Source organism: Xenopus tropicalis, chromosome 7 (genome assembly GCF_000004195.4).
Source record: "Xenopus tropicalis strain Nigerian chromosome 7, UCB_Xtro_10.0, whole genome shotgun sequence".
Taxonomy (NCBI): domain Eukaryota; kingdom Metazoa; phylum Chordata; class Amphibia; order Anura; family Pipidae; genus Xenopus; species Xenopus tropicalis.
Genome location: NC_030683.2, coordinates 109,704,456 through 109,719,486, shown reverse-complemented (window position 1 = coordinate 109,719,486; position 15,031 = coordinate 109,704,456). Strand labels below are relative to the sequence as shown.

Genomic DNA, 15,031 nt, shown 5'->3' with positions numbered 1-15,031 from the left:
GATGTAGAATAAATTGTCACAACTGTGAATGTTAGAATTGGGTTATGCAGTGAGTGGATGACAGTGGTCGGTTGCTTCAAGAACCCCAACTGCAACTGTAATCATCATCAGGAGGTCCAGAACCCCACAGATGCAGAAAGGCCTCTCCCACACACATCCTAATATTTTATACAGGTATGGGACCTGTTATCCTAAGAACTGGGGTTTTCTAGATTAATAGATATCCTAAATATAGGATTTTCTGTAATTTGGATCTTCATACCTTAAGCCAGAAAATTATTTAAAAATTAAATAAACCCAATAGGCTTGTTTTGCCTTAAATACGGATCAATTATATCTTAGTTGGGATCAAGTACAGGTACTGTTTTATTATTACAGAGAAAAAAGAAATAATTTTTAAAAATTAGAATTATTTGCTTTTAATAGAGTCTACGGGTGACGGTCTTCCCATAATTCAGAGCTTTCTGGATAATGGGTTTCCAGATAACAGATCCCATACCTGTATGTGTTTAATTCACCTTAAATCTATTTTTTTTATATCACTCCATTAAAGCAGAATAACTGTAAGCTACAGTAGTATTTAAAGCAAACTGGAAATATTTTATCCTTCGATCTATGGGGCCTTTAAATACTTTGGGCCTGAAAATCAGGTTCTGGTAGTGTTCAGTCTGGGCTGGGCACACATGAGAACCTAAGACATAGGGCCCACTCTCACAACAGTTACATGTAGACAGAACTAAATGTAAAATATATCATTTTGGATTATGGTGGAAATAAAGATGGACTGATGGGAATTGTTCTGGTCTAGGTCCCACTAGGGCTGGGGCCAACCAAGAAAACCTCTTGTACAGACAGGCTATCCAAACCTGGTACAGTTTAATAAGAAAAATTGGGGGATAGCTGCATTTTCGCCTTCCATAAGGCTACAGGGGGTACATTTTTTACGGTGTCCATGTTCCCATACAGGGTTGTGTGATACCATAGTTAAAGAAAAATGTTATGGCACACTAGCATCTGTTCTGGTTGGTAGCTAGAGTGAATTGAGTAATAATGAATGCGCCAGCATGAAAACCCTTGTGATTCACACATTGTGCAGAAGTGGCCCTTACAGTGCCTCTCTATGAGGAGCAATCAGTGTGTAGGAATAATTACAGCCAGACAGGAACATACTGTAACATGGGGGCGAAGCAAGGATTCTACACCAGAACTCAAGGAATTACCTTCTCAAAGTGGAAGCTAACCGTCATATTCAGCATAAATAAAAGGGGGTCATGGACATGAAAGCTTGTCTGTTACTTTGTGCCAATGTATCCTAGTCAGTCGGGCTTCTAGGTGTACCAACTGCTGTGCTGGGCAGGATTATAGCACCTATAGCAGGGGTAGGGAACCTATGGCTCGGGAGCCAGATGTGGCTCTTTTGATGGCTGCATCTGGCTCACTGCCAAATCTTTAATAAAAAAAATAAATAAAGGGGGGGCGTGGCCTGCGGTTTGCAGATAGAAGACGTGTTCTAAGCCTTAGAACACGTCTTCTATCCGCCGGGCGCAGGCCACGCCCTCCTGCGCATCGCATCCACATCTGGCATCCTTGGGACCCCCCCTACCTTGCCCCACAGCATCCGCGGCCAAACAAATTGTATGGCTCACGGAATTACATTTTAAAATATGTGGTGTTTATGGCTCTCTCAGCCAAAAAGGTTCCCGACCCCTGACCTATAGGATGTCCCGTTGAACTTCAACCATTCTGTGCTAAGGAATTCTGCCCTTGGTGTTGCCATGCTGATCATAGATTTAGTAGCCTTGGCACAGTTTAGCTGCCAGTGCTCAGTAACGTGCCACCTTTGCATGGTGCACCCCTTTATAAATGATTCCTGACATATTACAGAATCCAATTAAATTCTATTGAACAATGAAGATTATTTATAGCATCCATGACTGCCAAATTATATGTACCTGCCTTAGGACGGTAATCCCTATGTGCATTATTCATTGTATAATATTAAATTATTCCCTTTTAGTCTTACAAATAAGAATTATCCTTGGGGCTTCATTTGTGTTTGTTCAGCTAATTTCCTGTTTGTCTCAGCTACAGCTTGTCTACAGAGCACCCCCTGACTTACTGTAGATAAAAGTAGAGCATCTACTAAAATAACTCACCCGCACATTGTGGCCCCTCATAGAATGAATGTCTGGTACACAGTATAAGGGATCAGTACCCTTTGCAAAGTCCCCCTGTAAGGGTCTCCCTTGCTTGCATTGGTTCCATTGGTTCTATGGTTGTGTCTCATAGCCTTCCCACCTTTTCTGGGGGAAACTTAATAACCTTTATATATTTCTTTACCTCAACATTGTCAAATATTATATTTGCTGGCCGACCTTAACCATAAATATATTGCAGAATACATTACCATGAATCTAATACACTGTAAAAGGTCTATGTCCATCATAAAGCATACTTTAGGGTTCCCAAATTTTAGAAGGAGGAAATGGGGGGGACAAGAGGTAAAGTCATGCCAGTCCCAAGGAAAAAAGGCAACAAATAGTAGTTAATGAGTTAATGTTGTGTGTTGTTTTTGCTGCAAAACCACATAATATTGGTCAGGACCCAGGGTGCATGGTTGAAAAGGGAATAGGTCCTCGAAAAAACCAGTTTGTATGGGAGCCCTAACTGGGGTTAGTATGAGTTCCAGATATGTCAACTCACTCATTAGGGTGACACCCTAAAAAGTGAGTTGACATATCTGGAAGTCATACTAACCCCAGTTAGGGCTCCAATACATCCTGGTTTTTTCGAGGACCTATTCCCTTACCATGCACAATAACAGCCCTAAGTTTACTTAAGCTCCACCATTGATAAGCATTGAAAGGAATGGCATGTAAAGGACTGGGGTGTGTCTGTGGCTCGAATGGGTGTGGCTTGGGCAGGACATGGAAGTGGCTAAGACACTCCTGTTTCAAAAATGGGCTTTGTCTATGGATTTTACTTGCCCTGAAGGTAGAACACAAAAAGAGGGGCACTTTGGGGTTTTGAGCGTATATTACTAATAATCACACCCCACCACAGGCCTGACAACATTGCTTGTGTGTTTTATTTCCAGTGTTACTGTCTTTTTCTACTTTGCTGCTAAGGCCTCATTCTGGTTCTTCATATATGGATCTAATGTAACTAGCCAACATTATTATGGGAAAAAAATGTTTTTTTGGGGGAGGAGAATCCCTTTAAAAATAACCTTAGAGCCTATTTTCTGCAGCAGGGTGAAAGCTCCCTACTGATAAATGCGCCCAGTCGTGTCCCTCTGAATAAAGCTAATATATCCCTAATGAATTCTATATCATTTAATATCTATTTGAATCACATAATAAATCAATTTCTAGCACACACCATCGACTGAAAATGATGATATTTCTGAACAGATCCCCTGCTGTTAAATGTGCATTTTATATCAGACTAGGGAGTAATGGGCATTTTATTTACAAGTGACTAACGAGCAGTGTGGAATCCTATGTGCGGCGCGGAGGCATCTAACAGCTCTGCACTAACTGGATTCTGCTGGCAGACTTCCTTTGGCTGGGGGGCAAATGATTTCACAGTTAGTGGTCTCCGTATCAATTGACCTTACTTTTTGCCGCTGTACTTTTTCTGCGAGCAGGAGTCAGAGACACAAGCCGGGCTGTCAGTCATGTTGGAAACTGAAATGAATCATTCCTCGGTCTGAGGGAAAGGAGCTGCTGCTGCTGAACCTCTTGGGGAAGTGACCTGTCAGTCCCAATTTCATCTCTAGGATAAGACCTGGCGTGTGTATTTGTTAAGTCATGACTGACGAGTTAATTTCTCAGCAGCCCCAGGCAGTTTCTATTGTCAGCATCAAAAGGCACCCCATGTAAATATAGTGTTAAAGTGACAGCAGTGTTTTATATTAATAGCATGTTAAATACACACCCACATATACTCTGTATGGCAGTAGAAAAGCTGTGCTTAAAAGTTTGTGGCAAATGCACTGGAGGGCATTACTAATTGCAATTCTGATGCCAAAAAGCTCAATTTAATATTTAATGGTACAGACTCGTACATGGAGAAAGACAAAGATTAGGGAGGTTTAGCTGCGTTATAGTATTATGGTATGGTAGTTATTGTATTTGTCCAGGACTACAGCATTGGAAAGGCTCCTTTGGGGACATATTAAAGAACATTAAATGCCTTTAATACATATGTCCTCCATCCAGGCCAGCAGTTTCTTCACCTGCCTAGCAAAGATGGTGCCACATTCCAGCATTCAGGCAAAGGGGCAGACAAAATATAGTAATTGATTGGTTGGGGTGGTTGCTTTGCACAGCTAATAAGTATTAAAGGAACAGTAACACCAAAAAATGAAAGAGCTTTAAAGTAATAAAAATATAATGCACTGTTGCCCTGGTAAAACTAGTGTGTTTGCTACAGTAACACTACTATAATTTATATAATAAGCTGCTCTGTAGCCACGGGGGCAGCCATTCAAGCTGGAAAAAAGGAGAAAAGGCACAGGTTACATAGCAGATAACAGATAAGCTCTGTAGAATACAATAGTGCTTTATCTGTTATCTGCTATGTGCCTGTGCCTTTTCTCCTTTGAATGGCTGCCCCCATGGCTACATAGCAGCTTATTTATATAAATTATAGTAGACTTTCTGAAGTAAACACACAACCTTTACCAGTGCAGGGCAGCAGCACATTATATTTTAGTTACTTTTATACACTTTCATTTTTTGGTGTTACTGTTCCTTTAACATATACAACCTGCATTGCAAGCTTCTGCTTGTTTTATCCTGTTAGGGGTCTAATTTAGAGAGCTGAGGGTACTGAGATGGGCAAATGTTCAGAACTATTCAGTTTAGTTGCGTTGCATGTAGAAAAGCCCTAGATCAGGGATTCCTGATGTTCCCCCTGATGTTGGGGTGAAAAAAGTTGTTTGGGGATGCCACATAAGGACTATGACTGGCTATTTGGTAGCCCCATGTGGCCAAATAAGGACTATGATTGGCTATTTAGTAGCCCCATGTGGACTGCTGGCCTACAAGAGGCTCTGCTTGGAGTGAAACGGTATCTCTGTGCTTCCAAAACTTGTCTCCAAGCCAGAAATGTAAAAATGTGCACCTACTTTGAGGCCACTGTGACCAACATCAAAGGGAGTGGTGAGCAACATGTTGCTTGTGAGCCGCTGGTTGGGGATCACTGCACTAGATATAGACCTTGGCTTTAACTATTTAACTATTATCCAACTGAGAAGTTGATTTGAGACTTGTTTTTGCATCAGACTACTGGTCATAGATAAACAATAATGAAAATTTAGGAAGGCTAAACCTCCCATAAAGGGACCAACTGCTATATATTATACAGTAGGTTCTTCACTGGAAAGCCTCTCCAACTGGTAGCCACCAAACAAAAACATCACCTTCCTCCACTGATGTTGGACCCATCTGACCCATAGCTATTAGACCTCCCAATCATAAGATGATTTAGTAATCTCACTGCCATTCCTTTCAACCTTTGTTTTTTACAGAACCCTAATTAGATTAGCTCCATCATTTAAGACACTATAGATTTCTGAACCCTCGTGTGTCACCGAAGAATGAACCACATCGTAATTCACAGCAGTGAATATTATTCTCCAGCCAAATGTAAAAGAAAACAAGACTTTTGCTGTCAATAAAAGGGCGACTCGCTATATTCCATTGGTCACTGACCTTTGTCTGGTGCTTTCTGCAATAACCATTGATGAATTCTATCGATTTCTGGTGTAAATCAACAGCTTTTTAGCAGATAAATAATTGATTTCACCCTTTAATTGCTGATATGTCTTCTTATCTGATTTATTATGACTCAGGCAGTTTGATAGGCTTAATGGTTTGGGAACTTGTCGTCATTTTCATACATTACGGTGTGTTACCTTGTGTTCTCTTACCCACCATCCATTGTCTGCCGTTTCCCAGACACAAAAATATCACATGAGTGTGCAGAGTGCAAAGGGTATCATTCACTATGTAAGAAAAGGGTTTCCATTGCTCTACACAGTGCCATATGCCTCTGTTAAGTTCACCAAACCAGGGACCACATAACACCACCACAAACAGTAAGGGAGACACAAATACTGTAGGTTTAACTGTGCACACAATGTGTAACAGCAATGGTGGGGTAAATAAAGCAAGGCATCCTGTTGGTACCAGGTAGCAGGCAGGCAAGAGTCCAAGGCACAGTACTACTATGGGCTAACAAGGCACCAATCCAGGCAGTACATATTATAGACATATTACAAGACAGGCAGTGTTCAAGCAGAGTCAGGCCAACGTCAATAACAGTATAACAAGATACAAGACAACATCATTGGGCCTTTGACCTTTGAATTTTGTGGCAACGCTCTAAGCACCAATGTTCTACTAGAAATCCCTGGTGTCTGGGGTGGCACCTGTGGTCAGTGGGATGTTAGTAAGGAGCGCCTGGGCCTGAGAGGCCCCTTACAGTTTCACGGCACAATAAGGGGCAGATTTATTATGCTGTGTAAAAAGCGACAAAATTCCCCACACATCACCAGGCTTAATCTTGTAAAAAACAGCATAAAATCTGTGTTTTCTTTCAACTGATGCAAAATAACAATGTAAAATCTGGCATTTGGACAGCAAACTTCTCCATTTACTTTACACAGCTTTTTACACCATTTTTTCAGCAAATTTCATTTTACACAGCATATAAAATAGGCCCCTATATGTATTGATCTTAGTTCTTTCTGTATGCCCCTTTTGTATTCTCTCAATATGTAGCATTGAGCTCAAATAAAGTGGAAGAAGTCATTTCAGTTTTTCCCAGTGAGCTGGCCTGCCTATGGGCATAGCTCACAAGAACCTTAGGGACACCATAGCTTTATAAGCAAATTCCTGGCTGGTATCATGTGTGTCCTGCACACCTATTATAATCTGTATGTGACCTGCACCCCAAAATTAATGCAGCACCCCTGCTGTCACGTGATGCCTGGGTGCTTACTGAATTAGAAACCTTAAACAATGCTGACAAATTTATAAAGTAGATAGAAATGTGTCGGTATTACTAGGCTAGAATTGCCGTAAACTTCTTTTGGTACAAACGTGCCTCCACTCTGGGATTCAACATAGACCCTGGCATTCAAAGTACACAGAGACCCAAAATACACCCACCAGCCCAATAAATAGTGACTGTCTATGGCACCTTACAGCAGCCCCTTTGGCATTTGCCAGAACCCACAGATTGCCAGTCCGGGCCTGCTTTGAATAACCCCCAGTTCAGTGCTAATTGTTGCCAACATGGCTTAGTTGTCAAACTGTGGGCTGTTTCAGGGTCTTGGCTGGGTGGTCCCAGCCTTAAGGCCAGTTAGGGACAATTTAGGCTATAAAGCCTGGCTCCCCAGTCAAAGTGAGATTTAGGGTGAACACTTTGGACCTTGTTATAAGACAGTGGAGACCATGGAAAATATGAACAAGGGCTTGAACCAAATAAGTCTGAAGACCACTAGGATAGATTGAAGAGGTTCTAAAAGATCTGCTCCCTCATCTGCTACCTCTGGCTCTCCAAGTTTTGCTGTCTGAAAACTCCCCACATCCCACTTTGTTTTCTGTATTGTGCTGAATTTTGGATTATGGATCATGTTGGTTTTAGGACAGGAAAGAGACAGCGAGCACGTTGTAACTGTGGGTGAACATGTGTTTCTGCAAACAGATGCTTAGATGTGTAATCAAAGGCAAAACCCAACACACACTGAACAGTAAGCTTGCTGATGATTAGCTCAATGCCATTTCCTGAGAAGAAGGGCACTTTTATCTTAGGAGCAGGGAATAGAGAGTCTGGATATTGGTAAAAGTGAAATGTAATCACGCTCGGGGACATTTGCTGGTTCGTATAAGGTACCCAAAGAGCTCGTGTGAACATAGTTTGACATTTCAAAGCATGGCTTGTGCTGCTTGTGTGGTTTGTTAGTAATGTGCATGCCCAGCACTTCATGTGTTTGATTTTCCGTGCGCTACCACTGATTTCCCAAAAGGCGAAGACCAAGGCGTGCTTCTGAGGCCAAGTCTTCTGATGGATCTAATACAAAATATAAAAGCAGACTAGATAAAGAAGAATGCCATGAGAAATATATTAAAGTGATACACTGTGAGATTCCATTATACAATCGCTGGCAGGAAAGGAATTGCAAGAACCGTGCTACAGGGGGATCAGAAGCCTCCACCTCCACCTTCAGGCTCACACCTCACACAGTAACATTATGGTACATCTATGATCTTTATTTATTTCCCATAGAACATTTGTGCAACCCAAAAACAAGCATGTCAAGATTGACTTCACCCCAAAAGTAACTTTAGTATGATGTAGATTGATGTTTCTCACATTGTGGTGCCAGCCACACATTTTGAATTCACTTGAGGCCCAAGGGAGGTGCCTGTCTAAAGTACCAGTCGCCTTTATATAGTAAAAGACTTGTTTTTGCAATTCCAAAATAGAATACTGCATTCCAGCTGTTCCAACTGATTTCTACCTTTTTTCTGTAGATATGGTTTTTAGGTTCAAAGTCAATGAATTGGTGAGAAAGACATTTATTCAAAAGAATAAATGGTCTTCAGCCTCCCCCCCAAGCAAATGGTCTAGCCTACATGTTTGGAACCCCTGCTGTAGAGTCTAAGGGGCAGATTTATTATACTGTGTAAAAAACGATGACAAATTCGGCACACATCACCAGGCTTTGCCGTGTAACAAACAGCCTAAAACCGACAAAGGTAGATCTGCACCTGCTATTGTCATAGGGGACCACATAAGAATTTAGCAATTTTGTATATTTGGCCAAATTCAAATATTTTAAAGTTTCTAAATGATTTTAAATGTGGAACCAACAAAAAAATTACCCCTGCATTTAGAATTGGGGCAAATACGAAGAGCAAAGTGAAGTGATGTCACAACCACCCATGAAGAAGCTCTTCTAACCAAGCAACCACTCTTAGGGGAGTATTTATTAATACTGGAGACAAACATCACCGGTGATGTTGCCCATAACAACCAAGCAATTAGATTTGAATGATCACCTAGAAGTTAGATAACAAAAGCAAAGATCCGATTGGTTGCTATGGGCAACATCACCAGTGATATTTGTCTCCAGTGTAAATAAATACACCCCTTATTGTTCTTCATCATGACCAACAACAGAGCAAACACACCTGACATCACACTATGGAAATTATCCACCTCTATCTTTTTATTTTTGTATTATTTGTCCTAATACAGGTCTTAGCAGGACCCAAATGATATCACAATAAACATCACATTCTATCTATCTATCTATCTCTATCTATTACCTATCATCTATCTGTCTCTCTCTCTATTTATTACCTATTATCTATCTGTCTCTCTATCTAGCTCTCTCCCTCACACCCCTACTCTCTCTACCTGCTTCTTTCTGTGTGCCAGTCTCTCTATCCATTTACACCTATCATCTATCTGTCTCTCTAACTCTCTATCTCTATTTATTACCTATCATTTATCTGTTTCTCTATCTCCCTATCTAGTTCTCTCCCTCACACCCCTACTCTCTCTACCTGCTTCTTTCTGTGTGCCAGTCTCTCTATCCATTTACATCTATCTATCTATCATCTATCTATCTATCTATCTATCTATCTCTATCTATTACCTATCATCTATCTGTCTCTCTAACTCTCTATCTCTATTTATTACCTATCATTTATCTGTTTCTCTATCTCCCTATCTAGTTCTCTCCCTCACACCCCTACTCTCTCTACCTGCTTCTTTCTGTGTGCCAGTCTCTCTATCCATTTACATCTATCTATCTATCATCTATCTATCTATCTATCTATCTATCTATCTATCTATCTATCTCTTACCTATCATCTATCTGTCTCTCTAACTCTCTATCTCTATTTATTACCTATCATTTATCTGTTTCTCTATCTCCCTATCTAGTTCTCTCCCTCACACCCCTACTCTCTCTACCTGCTTCTTTCTGTGCGCCAGTCTCTCTATCCATTTACAAATCTATCTTTCCGTATAATATATGCACGTAAAACACATGAAGGTGCAAACAAACACACATTTCTATAAAACAAGTCCAATATGCCGATGATATATTTTGTCTGGATGTGTGTGAGTGCGGGCTGTGTGTGCCGAGTCAAATACACTCTGACTGTGCCAGACTCCCCGCCATGCCTCAAGAGCCAACAACCATGATTAAAGTCAATATTACTTTGCAGCTGGCCTTTTTATGTTGCGCTGTAACTGCCCTTCGTGGTCCTATTTAAAGAAGCGCTGAAGTGGCTGCTGGTGGTGCAATGGGACGTCCTCATTTCTTTCCCCCCTGATTCACCCCCGTTTCTGTAGAGCCAGGCGTCGGAGGATGGCTTCGGAAGTGTGGAGCGTGACCAAGGCTGACTCATTTTTGGAAACTGCTTCAACCACGGGACAGTGCGCTGTATACAAAATTAAAGACTGATCTGTAAAATGTTTATGACTACGGCGGCATTGAAGGCACCCAAATGGCAGACGCTGTCTGCACACGTTCCTTCTTTATTTCCTATGCCTTTCAAAGCAAAAAAAAAATAAAAAATTCACCGCCTAATGTCCTGGATTTCTGTAGCAGCAAATGAGTTAATTGCTTCAGTATCTTTGGCTGCTTTACAATTCTGCCGTTCGACCTTAACCCCCTTTCAATTTGTACTTTCCGCTCACTCTCTGGTCTCCCCCCCCACCCCTCTCCTTCTGGAGCTATAAAATAGAATTGATAGCTCTTTTCATTAGATGGATACTGGCACGGAACCTTGTTTTAGGGAGTGTTTGCTTCAAACAAGAGTGTGTGTGTCGGTGTGTATGTGTCTCCGGGTCCCTGTGTGTGTCTGTGTTTGTCTCTATGCGCCTTTGTGTTCATGCAGCTTGGCTTTTGTTGAGCGTTGCTCCCCACAAATACATCTGTAGTGCCACAAATCGCTGGCGCTGACAAGCCATACATATTGAACAGGTTGGAATAGGGACAGGGCTGAATGCAGACAAAAACACTGGGCTTCACATACCAAACACAGAGGCTAAACAAACAAAATCTATCTCCAGCTTTTCTTCCTAAAGCACAAAGTGGCAAACGTACATTGTAGCCTTAGTCAGTGCGTCTTGTTCAGCTTTCATAGTGGAGACTACAGGTCAGGGATGAACAATAGATTCCAGCATTATTTATTTATCAAGCTCATACACATTCTATAACTGTACTCAGAGAGTAACAGGAATACACACCAGCAACAGACACAGATGCTGAAATAAGACTGAGGACCATACCCAGTGGGAGTTAATGGGAAACTATATCCAATCAATACGTCTGCTCTGATTTACCTCTATTTGTAAAATATTTTCCTTTTTATTTGTGTAAGATGTTACTGGTTTGCACTGGGTAGTTAGGAGAGGTGCTTCCTTCCTTTAAAGGAAACATATATACCCACACAATATAGGTTCTATAAAAATATATTGCATAAACAGCTCATATGCTTCATCTAAATAAACAATTTTCATAAAATATACTTTTCTTAGTGTGTGCCATGGTACTCCTAAATAGAAGACTGCCATTTGAAGTACTAAGGGTCGCCCCCGGGATCATAGGATTCATGATGCACACAACCAGACCAAGGGCACACATACATGGTACGGCACATCAGCCAATGAATGGACAAAGTTCTGTCTTTTATTCCCACTTCACAGTTAAAGCTGCATTATTTCCTGTCAGCTGATCTCTGAGGGAGCACACAGCCCATCACTAAATGGCGGCTCAAGGGAAAGGATGTAAAAGGGCAATATTTACTGATATATATATTCCAGTTTGGTAAGATTATTTAATAGGTCACTTAATATGATATAAACTATCTCTTGGATTCATTCTTGCACTTTTGAGGTATAGTTTTTCTTTAAAAATATTACAGCCAAGACAAAAGGGGGGGGGGGTATAAGGAGTGGTGTTGGTGGGTTTTGGACATTTTTACAGGCAGCAGGGTGGACTGGAGTTATAATTGGAGCAGATCAGGGGTTATACATTGTAATACTGACCCCTGCCTTTGCTGCTAGTTTACTGGCTAGGCCAGTTATATTACAGACTAAGTGGCAACCATAGTAGTGAGGGTGGATGCTTATGCCATTTAATGAGAACTTGGCCAGTCTAAGGGCTTCCAATTGCATGCACTATTCATTAGACATGAGGCTGAGCATCTATTCCGTGCCTACTCCCTGCTCAATGCCAGGACTAAGCAGAGGGTGCCCTATGGAAGTTGTGGGCATAAATGCCTGTGCAATGCCAGCATTGTGCCATTAATAACATGGATGTAACTAGTGTGATATTTCCAAACTGTCTTAATTCCGCCTATATAAGCCCATTCTGCATTTGGAATAGGCAATGGGTATTCTATAGGCAGTCTGTTCTCTCTGCACCAGCAGTGGGTTCCCAGTGTATTCTATAGGCAGTCTGTTCTCTCTGCACCAGCAGTGGGTTCCCAGTGTATTCTATAGGCAGTCTGTTCTCTCTGCACCAGCAGTGGGTTCCCAGTGTATTCTATAGGCAGTCTGTTCTCTCTGTACCAGCAGTGGGTTCCCAGTGTATTCTATAGGCAGTCTGTTCTCTCTGTACCAGCAGTGGGTTCCCAGTGTATTCTATAGGCAGTCTGTTCTCTCTGTACCAGCAGTGGGTTCCCAGTGTATTCTATAGGCAGTCTGTTCTCTCTGTACCAGCAGTGGGTTCCCAGTGTATTCTATAGGCAGTCTGTTCTCTCTGTACCAGCAGTGGGTTCCCAGTGTATTCTATAGGCAGTCTGTTCTCTCTGTACCAGCAGTGGGTTCCCAGTGTATTCTATAGGCAGTCTGTTCTCTCCGCACCAGCAGTGGGTTCCCAGTGTATTCTATAGGCAGTCTGTTCTCTCCGCACCAGCAGTGGGTTCCCAGTGGGTTCTATAGGCAGTCTGTCCTCTCTGCACCAGCAGTGGGTTCCCAGTGTATTCTATAGGCAGTCTGTTCTCTCCGCACCAGCAGTGGGTTCCCAGTGTATTCTATAGGCAGTCTGTTCTCTCTGCACCAGCAGTGGGTTCCCAGTGTATTCTATAGGCAGTCTGTTCTCTCTGCACCAGCAGTGGGTTCCCAGTGTATTCTATTGGCAGTCTGTTCTCTCTGCACCAGCAGTGGGTTCCCAGTGTATTCTATAGGCAGTCTGTTCTCTCTGCACCAGCAGTGGGTTCCCAGTGTATTCTATAGGCAGTCTGTTCTCTCTGCACCAGCAGTGGGTTCCCAGTGTATTCTATTGGCAGTCTGTTCTCTCTGCACCAGCAGTGGGTTCCCAGTGTATTCTATAGGCAGTCTGTTCTCTCTGCACCAGCAGTGGGTTCCCAGTGTATTCTATAAGCAGTCTGTTCTCTCTGCACCAGCAGTGGGTTCCCAGTGTATTCTATAGGCAGTCTGTTCTCTCTGCACCAGCAGTGGGTTCCCAGTGTATTCTATAGGCAGTCTGTTCTCTCTGCACCAGCAGTGGGTTCCCAGTGGGTTCTATAGCCCTAATCTGAGAAGCCATATACCATTAGGGTACACCAGATATAATAAATAGCCCACTGTTAGGCAGGGTGGTCATGTATATTTGGGAATATATTTCTCATTCAGCCAGATATAATAAATAATACAAAAAAAAACAAAAAGTGCTTTTAAAGATAGAAGCAATTTGTTTTTTTTTTTCTTCCTGTAATGGGTGTTTCCTTAAACCGATTTCTCTGAAGTTCAGTCCGCGGGGAGTTCCATTTAAATCCTAAAACACATAATGCAGCCTTGTCATAAATGTTAAGTAGCAACCGTTTTGCTGCCTAAAAAAAGAAGCCGTGCTTTGAGATGTCAGTTGAATTCTCCCAAGCAAATACAGCTTTTAAAATCAATAGCAAAACCTGCCAAAAAATATATGTATAATAAAACAGAAACTTAAGGGGATGCAAACCCAAAAATACAGTTTTATCTAATGGAAGAAAACAGAAGTCTTGGCAACATTCCCATACACATTTCCAATGTTTTAAAGTTAATGCTAAATGTAATTGCTATTGAAAGCAGTTTGTGTCTGGTTCCTTTCTATTTTCTGCCCTGGTGGTTCCGAGTTTTGAAACAATGTAGTAGAAGCCAACTGTGGCCTGAGACCTGCTGCATTGTCTTAAGAGACAGAACCATCAGTGCAAAAACAGACACATAGCGCTTTTAATAGCAGTTACATTCACAACTTAATTGTAAGATTTGGGAAACTATAAGTAACTGTGTAACTTTTGTATATTTAGGAGAAAGCAGATCTGGGTGAGATAAACTTCTCTCTGTGTTACCTCCCAACTGCCGGTCGCCTCACTGCTACCATCATTAAAGCAACGAACCTGAAAGCTATGGATCTGACAGGATTCTCCGGTGAGTTGGACACATGGATTTTTCCATTAAGTTTTAATTATGGGGAGAGAAGAATGCCATTTAAATGTGGCAAATGTTTTGGTACATCTCGCATCTGGGAAATATAACAGTATTCATCACACAGCAGGGATAGAATATCATTATGTACCCATAGCTGTCCATCACAGGAGCATTTGTGCAGGGACAATGTGGCAGCCAGCTAGGCCAGCAAGGGGCCTCGTCAAGCTTCTCTGTAGGAGGTGCACTTTATTCTATCTAACTAAATACTGAAAGGTAATGTACTTAAAGTAGTGTTATCATACAAAGGAATCCATGGACGTTTAGAAATCATAAAATTTAGACTATAAATGATAAACCTAAAGCTGGCCATACACGCACCGATAATATTGTACGAAACCTTGTTTCGTACGATATTCGGTGCGTGTATGGCATGTCGGCGAGTTGACCGATATCGCAGCAAGCTGCTGATATCGATCGACTCGCCGATCGGCCAGGTTACATAGTTAGTTACATAGTTACATAGTTACATAGGGTTGAAAAAAGACCAGTGTCTATCAAGTTCAACCCATCCAAGTAAACCCAG

At 41.7% G+C, this 15,031-nt stretch overlaps 1 protein-coding gene across 3 annotated transcripts in view; it reads left to right on the top strand.

Moving 5' to 3' along the window:
• syt3 (synaptotagmin 3) overlaps positions 1-15,031 on the top strand; it is a 134,665-nt gene that overhangs the window by 100,556 nt on the left and 19,078 nt on the right. For all 3 annotated transcript variants that reach the window (XM_031905159.1, XM_012957212.3, NM_001199920.1), the window contains 1 exon segment: positions 14,328-14,448. In XM_031905159.1, coding sequence (XP_031761019.1) covers positions 14,328-14,448 — 121 coding nt within the window.